Here is an 8,380-nt window from a genome sequence, read left to right as displayed (position 1 = left end):
TTTGTCCCTTAAATCGCGGTTTTACTGTATAAAATTGAACATTCTTATCTAATTTGATTATAAATTTAAATTATTATGAAAACAATAGTCCAACAATAAAATCAATAATTAAAAATCCGAAAAAGTAATGCCATTAAGTGATCCACATCGCCATTCCATTTCCATTTCCAGTGCTACTGGTTTTCTAAAGAAAAACGGATATAGATTGGGCAGCATCATTGGCGAAGGATCATATTGTAAAGTTAGGTAAGAAAATACAGTATTATTTTCTACGTTTTTGAAACTTTCAACTGCCTAAAATATTAATATAAATAATATATAATTCATAAAATTAGAATAATTATAAAATTACTTACCTCAGAGACTCACTGAGTAGATAAATCTTGTGGTTGTGTTCAAGGAGTCGTGGATTCGGCTTCACCGATGGGCTAGCTATGTTGTATTTATTTGGGTGTTCTTCACGTTTCCAACACCTAAATAGAGGCAAGTCTCTTATAGAAAGTCTTCCCGGGAGGTACACTCCTTTAGCAGTATATCGTGTTTTGTCATTCCATCAATCCAGTCGAAATTATACACAGCATACAAATAGAGTATCTTTATAAAACTGTATTGAGCCTCGAATAAAATCTTGTAACGATAGCATTTGATTATGGATTTACGCCCGTAGGAAAACTGAAATTATTTCTCTTGTAACTATATATAATTTATACATATCTCCAACGTATAATTTCCCTCTTCATCTCTAGTATAATTATAGTTCATATTATTCGTACAATTAATTCGGTACAGATTAAATCCGATATTTTTAAATGATTGAAAGTGATTTCAGCGCTATAAACCAAGGGATAAAGTGCAAAATATTTTATGTTTGAACGAAAATATCAACGCATTTTATAGTGTAAGATGAAAATATTTAAAGTAAAAATAAACTTTGAACTAAAAATAAATAAAGATATGTGCTATAACTGAGAAAATAACAAAAGATATAAAGAATATGTAAATAACATTAATTATATGTTGGTGTTAAGTAATAATTAAATCGTTGAATTTTAGACAAGCAGAATATAATGGAGAAAAACTAGCGATTAAAATTATTTCTAGGATCAAAAATTCAAATGAATATATAAAGAAGTTCTTACCTAGAGAATTAAAAATTTTATGCAAAATCAATCATCCGAATATCATTGAAATTAAGCGTATCATCGACTTCGGTACATATGTCTATATCTGTATGGAAATGGCAGAAAAGGGAAATCTATTCGATTGTATAGAGGTAATTTCTTCATTATTTCCTCTCATTTTACATTACCCTTCAGTAATTATTTATTAATTCCTGTAGAAACACAATTTCCTCTCCGAAAATCGAGCCAGAAAATACTTTTATCACTTAGTACAGGCTGTCAATTATTTACACGAAAACCATATCAGTCATCGAGACTTAAAATGCGAAAATGTGCTCATCACCAGTAACGACATAGTTAAATTAACCGATTTTAGCTTTTCTCGTGTGTGCAGTATGCTAAATTCTTTGTTTTTTTGGATTAAACAAATTAATATTAATTCTTATTTTAAGAATTTATTTTTTTTGCAGTTGATGAAAAAACAGGTAAAAAAATCCTCAGCGAGACATACTATGGTAGTACAGCGTATACAGCACCAGAAGTATTATTGGGTATTCCTTACGATCCAATGATGATCGATGTATGGAGCATGGGATGCATATTATTCATTATGATAACTGGAATGATGCCGTACAATGATTCAAACCCACGAAAAATGATTCAATATCAGCTAGAACGGAGATATCCTATTCCTTCTTCATTGAATAAACAAATAAGCTCGCAATGCAATAAACTGATTTTCCAACTCTTGGAACCTGATGTTATGAAGAGAACGACAGTAGAAAACGTGGTAAAAAGTCCTTGGTTTCAACAATAAAAATGTAAATTGAAATCTCCTCTTCGGCAACGATGATTCAATGAGACTAAACGAGAATAAGACCTATTTTTACATACATTTTTCTAACATTGTCGAAATAACTTTCTTGATATATTTTCATAATAAATATTGAACTTCCTACCAACGTTGAAAAATGGATTGAAGAGACAAGGGTGTGTTTTGCAATTTTTTTCTAATAGTAACATTCCCAACTTAATAATTTTTTCTTGCGGTACTACAACTACTTCTTTATCAATGTAGAATTAGCTACTGCGCTTTTACGTGTATATTTAGTAAATACACGTAAAACGCATTGTAATGCTGCTCAGCACTATATTTTTCGGCACGAGAGCTCACCAATGGCCGAGTGGATAAACTACCGAACACTGGTAGTTGGTCACGGGTTGCGTCCTCCCGTGCTTTTCAGATTTTCTTTACGTGTTTAACACCTAAATAGGGGCCAGTTTTCCTAGAAGACATTTCTTCTTGGCAGATTGCCCGAGTGCTACGCCCTCAATTCAATGCGCGGCATTCCTGAAGTGCCTTTGTGGCACCTTAGTGTGCTGCAGTATCCGGTTGAAAACCACTGGGATAAGGCAACACAACACATAAGGCGATCTGCCAAGGAAGGGATGCCTCTCGGAAGAGTTCCTACGAAAATCTGGTCCCTGTTTATGTATTAGGTACCCGAAAATATTCAGAAAACTCCACAGCCCGGTGGTGAGAAGTTTCATAGGCAGCCGGTAAGCATTAATGTTGAGCTATACTTACAGTGACCATACCTCACAGTTTGTCCGGGACAGTCTCGGATTTTTCGTTTTTAATTCCCAAAAATGGAATAAAATTTTAAGCAGAACCATTTTATAGATCGTCTAATGCAATACGATTTATTAGTCAATGTATATCGTATAAGACTCTCGAATCTTTACCAGCAAATACTATTGTTCAATCTGACGTTGAAGGCTGTTTAAATTGCCAACATCAGTCTACAATATAAAGATCAGTTTAAGAATTTAGTACAATTTATTTATTTTAGAATGCTTATGGATGTTAGGTTTAATATATTATCATAAATTTAGCAAATTTTGTTTTGAATTTTTAATAATCAATTCTATGAACACTTTCATGATTATGAATCGAAATAGTCTTCAAATATTTGATGCAAGTCTCTGATTCTGTTATCCATTATTTGTTTGGGATGTGCAGCAGCGAAGAAACATCCGGGGAAAATTCGTTCGTAAATTTTTGTATCTTTTGAAATTTCACGATTACATTCACCAAAATATTGATGAAAGTGAGGGCAAGTGAAACTATATTCAGAAGATGCCGGCGCTTCACCCGGATCTATTAATGTATTAATCTCCACAACGGTTTTCTTCGCGTTTTTTGGCAAATTAATCTCTCTCGTTTTTTCTTCCGGTTGAATTTTGATAGATTCCATTGATACCTTCTTTTTCTTTGATTTCTTATTCTTAGATGATTTCCTTTTCTTGGATCCTCTCGATTTCTTTTTTCTCGATTTTTTTGATTTCTTAGACTTTTTTTCCTTCTTTGATTTTTCTAACTCTTTCCCGGGGGTGTTTGTTTTGATGATAAGTTTATTTTCTTTTTCCGGTTTTTTCAGATAAATTATTTGAGGGTAGATGACAGGTGGAGGTGGAGGAGGTTCTGGTCTTACATTTACTGACAATTGTTCGGCATTAATCATAGCACCTTCTTTATATCCATTTTCCAATCTCTTTAATCTTTCCAACTCTCTCCTCCTCCTCCTCCTCCTTCTTTGCCTCCTTCTCCTCCTCCTCTGTCTCCTGCGTCTTAATCTTTCCAATCCTTGTCCAACTTCTAAAACAGGATCCATATTTATTCCCGATTGAAATAAGTGAGTTTGCATCCCTGCTTCCAATTTCTGGCTTTTATCTAATGATTCTGATCCAGAACTTTGATCCGAAGTAGACGTCTCTTCAATAGATGAAAATTCAGAAGAACTCGTTGAAGTACATGATGTTTCATCGTCTGAATCTATAAACTTATTTTCTGATAATTCTGTTTTATTATAATATGGCACGATTCGATTTTCAATAACTTCTACTGATGATAAAGTATTATTTGATGATTCTTTATCAAAAAATCCTTTTATTATTTGACAGGAAGATCCCTTTCCATTTTTTGAATGTAGTGTTAGTGCATTTGTCGAGGAAGTAGCCAAATCAACATCTTGTTTTAGTAATTGTTCCTTCAGTACTTCTTTTATTGCTTCATCAAGTTCTGGATGAACGAAATCGAATTTCTGGCTTTTCATTACGTGATCGATTATGTAGCTCTTAACATATTTTAATATTTCTTCTGATTGCTTCGACATGATGGCAAGAAAATGTCAGTAAATTTTGCTGTAGAAATAATTAAAAATTAGATAAGAAAAATGAGGACACGGAGTTTCTTATTTCAGCAATTTTTCTTTTTTCCTATTCATTTATTTGATAAACAAAAATGTATTGAAATTTATTCACCTGCAAAACATATTCTATTAAGTAGGGCTCATTTTTGCATTATTCCAGAATCATACAATTGTTCATGTAAAATAACAATTGTAAAAAGTAACAATGATTTTTATAATTTGATGCAATCATGGAGAACTTTTATAATTCCTTTTGACAAACGTTAAAATATAGTTATAGAAAGTGATGTTCAAAGATATCTCACGGCAAAAATACTTATTGGTGATATTTAAAATTTACTAAAAGAATTTATTCTTTCCGGACTGTAAATTTTCGGGATTTTTTGTACCGAAAATTTTAGTCCCGACTTCAGAGAAATTTTCTGAACAGTTAATGAACTAATTTATTTTTGTTTTCTGTAATATTATAACTTATATAATTTTTGTATTAGTTTACTACATTAATAAACTGAATAAGCAAAATTATGATTGTTAATTAATTGTCATGTAATTATAAAATAGATAAATTTAGGAATAGATATCTTTAGAATTAATTTATATAAATAGTTTTTTATTGTTAAATGCGTGGAATGTTAACCAAGTCGCTGCTGCTGAATAAATATTATGTAGATGTACTGCTACATTCTAGCGCAGGAAGTAATATGTTGCTCACATATTTCATTTTTCTTGTAATATCTGCATTTTGCTCGGCGAAACAAAAAGTTTTGTTGTTAGCCATTTCTAATATTCGCCTCGATTATGTGCAGAAATTCAACCTTACAACTTTCGATTTCTTGGCAGAGAATGGAGTACACGCTAAATGGGGGATGAAGCCATCCTTCTTTACAAAACCTCTGCCCAACTTATATACAATTGCTACAGGTGAGTGCCTGAATATTTTGTTTATAAGTTAAATTACGTATAAATTTTGATACTTTAAAGATTAAATTATAGGTATTAGGCACATGAGGCATTTTCAATAGCAAACGTTACGTAAACTATTCCAGAATTTACTTTGCTAGTAAAATTATTTTCTGTAATTAATATAGGTCTTTATCCAGAAAATCACGGAATTATTTCGGATTCTATGTGGGATCCAGAATTCAACAAAACTTTCTTGTACCAGTATACTTCGGGGAAAGATCCAAAATGGTGGGAGGAAGGAGAACCCATTTGGGTTACTGCCAAAAAACAAGGAAAGAAAGTTAACGTGTATAATTGGCCCGGATCTAATATTAAAATTCATGGAATTTATCCCGATAGTTTCTTATCGCAAAGCTGGACTACTCCTTTTAAAGACGAGATCGATACAATAGTGGAGTGGTTAGGAGACGAGGAAGCTGATCTCGTATTGATGCACATGAACGGCTTATATCGATATCCTTACTTAGCGGTTGCAGAAAGGAAGGCTAAACTAATTGACGAAGCTTTATCGTATCTATTTTACCGTTTAACCACGGATTTTCTTTTAAACGAAATCAACGTTATTATAGTAAGTGATAAAGGATCTGTAAATGTATCGACCAGTTCCGATCATGTAATCAAACTTTCAGATTACGTGAATGTAAGCGACGTTATTTATACAGGAAGAACCGACGGAGGATCAGCAGGTTTGTGGCCAAAACGAAATCAAACGGAAAAAATTTATCGCGAATTATTGAAAGCTTATCCAAAATTAATAGTATACAAGAAAGAACACATTCCGGAAAAGTTTCATATAAAGAAACATAAAAGATGTCCTCCATTACTCGTTGTAGCCGATGAAAGATATTATATAAAATCGGTAAGTATCGTCTCATTTCTTAAAAGTTTTCTTAAAAAACGTATTGAATAATTTATATTCTTCTTTCAGTTTTACCAATATTATAGTCACTTCACGCAGTTTATTATTTCCGACGGATATAGTCCAGATGTAATGGATCTTCGCGCGATATTTTATGCTGTTGGACCATACTTCAAACAGAATTATGTCATAAACAATTTAGATTCTGTTAATATCTATTCTATTATCTGTCATATTTTAGATATTAAACCATCCGCTCATAACGGAAGTTGGAAAGATGTGTCGCATATATTAACAAGTCCCAAGAAAATTGAATATGCAAGTGGAGTGGCATCCATAAAATTTTCTGTAATAATTATATTCGTGAATGTGATTTGTTTAACTCTGAATTTGTTTTAAATCGTAGAAAATTAAAAGAATACACATCTTCAATGTAGGACTTATAAATTTCAATTTTATATCTGTATGCATTGATATACTTTATATATCGCTATATTTGTACTTTGGAGTTTTAGATGTTGCTAGTTTCCAATTAAAGTTCTGTAATAAATTATTAATGCTTAAAATAAGTTGTTTTCGTCATTTAAAACTTATACATTTATTGCAACGAAAATAAATTAAACAGTGCAAGACCAACATTGGACCAACATTGGAGTTTCGACCTGCAATTCGGGGAATCCCCTTTCTCAGCTTGAATGTCGGTCAGTGGCGATGGTGACATGCGCCTCAGCGTACTATAATAGGCTAAAAGCATACTATAATAGTCTTTTTATAAATAAATTTGAAGTTTGTTGCATAATTTGGATAATTTTACAACAATCCTGTATTTTCGGCGCTAGCTCCTCGCTTATCGACTAATTCGCTTAACGACATAGTCGTCGGAACGGAACTCGGTCGTAAAGTGAGGAGTACAGTACCTGTAATCTGATCCCTAATGAGAGAGTTTACAAAATATATTACCTCACTAAAAACTTGTCTTATAACAATTGTTCTTGTGGGCAGAAGTTTCGATCCCACGGAATATGGCACTAATTAAATCAAGAGAGGATACTGGACAATGTGCCCAGAGTTTAAAGGAGTATAAAAGAGGGATACGAGCCAATCTCCATTGGAGGAGAACGGAGATTAGACCATCTGACTGGATATAATGACGAGCAGTGGCGTGCCGTGACATTTGATGATAGGGAAGCTGTGTTTCTGTAAGAAGCCGACTTCTAGGGGCAATCAGTTAATTGCGCGTCAGTAATGGTCTAGGGTCCATTCGTACATGGGTGGTGGCTGTAGAGACAAAGACGACAAGTATCTGACAAAAACCGTTTATTTTAACATAAAATAAACATATACTATGTACAAAATAGTTTGCTTTAGGACAATCAGCCGTTCGGACGTCCTGAGCGTCGATGTGGTTCTTCGATGGTCGATCGAAGGTGGCCCCGGGACACCTTCGATCGACCATCGAAGAACCAGGGCGTCGACGAGTCTGTAAGGCACGGGAGACTTCCTCCGTTGGAGTCGGGGACACGGGTTACAGGTTGGCACAATAGACGAGAAATTGTTTTTTCTTTTTTTTTTGCGCGTTGACACATGGCATTTTGCTTATTCGGAACGTTAACCGAGTGCCAGGTGTCCTCGATTGTCGGCGATTATATCAATCTCCGTTCTTTCTTTCATCCATTTTGATTAGTCGTTCTCCCTCAATCACTCTTCCCGAGTGGTTGGTCCCTGGTTACTAAACGTAACGAGACGCTTACCTGAAACGGGAAAAAAACAAAATCGAAGATGAATTCGATCTTCCACCGATCATAGGACGACTTTCTTCCGCGATTTATGGTTTCTGCCTGGCAGTTTGATATAAACAATGGGTGTCCGACTACAAACGACTTCTACCTATGTTTTTTTAAACTAATAAATTTTTCTCTAAATTAACCATTTTTCGGGTCAGACCTGATCGGTACATCATATTTCCATAAAAGTTTTAAACAAATACTGAAATGACAAAAATAAACAAGTTATGTATTTTAGTTCTAAAATACAAATAATACATACATAATACAAATTGATACGATACAAACAATGATATAAAAATTAAAACAAGAAGTTTTTCTAAACACTCTATTTGGCGAATTTTTCCGCAAAGTCGTTAATTACTTTATCATAAAAGTCGCTGGTCGTCGACTCCACCAGCGTATTTATTTGAATCATATAATTCTTTTAGTACGTCTTCG

General features: G+C 33.5%; 1 protein-coding gene across 2 annotated transcripts; it reads left to right on the top strand.

Annotated features, from left to right (window-relative positions):
- The first annotated feature begins 68 nt into the window (after positions 1-68).
- On the top strand, positions 69-6,587 carry LOC136977080 (testis-specific serine/threonine-protein kinase 1-like). 2 transcript variants are annotated; one of them, XM_067272520.1, is made up of 4 exons: positions 69-246; positions 1,054-1,273; positions 1,340-1,514; positions 1,592-1,974. In XM_067272520.1, exons 1-4 carry the CDS (start codon positions 128-130, stop codon positions 1,936-1,938), a joined length of 861 nt encoding a protein of 286 aa, XP_067128621.1. In that variant the 5' UTR covers positions 69-127; the 3' UTR covers positions 1,939-1,974. The 2 variants fall into 2 exon arrangements, with proteins under 2 accessions (XP_067128621.1, XP_067128620.1); XM_067272519.1 differs by lacking the exons at positions 1,054-1,273; positions 1,340-1,514; positions 1,592-1,974 and adding exons at positions 5,174-5,254; positions 5,422-6,155; positions 6,225-6,587 and having other exon boundaries at positions 159-246.
- Positions 6,588-8,380: the final 1,793 nt, after the last annotated feature.

This window comes from Centruroides vittatus, unplaced genomic scaffold, assembly GCF_030686945.1.
Source record: "Centruroides vittatus isolate TY-2023 unplaced genomic scaffold, ASM3068694v2 contig_439, whole genome shotgun sequence".
NCBI lineage: Eukaryota > Metazoa > Arthropoda > Arachnida > Scorpiones > Buthidae > Centruroides > Centruroides vittatus.
The sequence above is the reverse complement of the archived record's forward strand: the minus strand, read 5'-3'. Positions and strand labels throughout refer to the sequence as shown.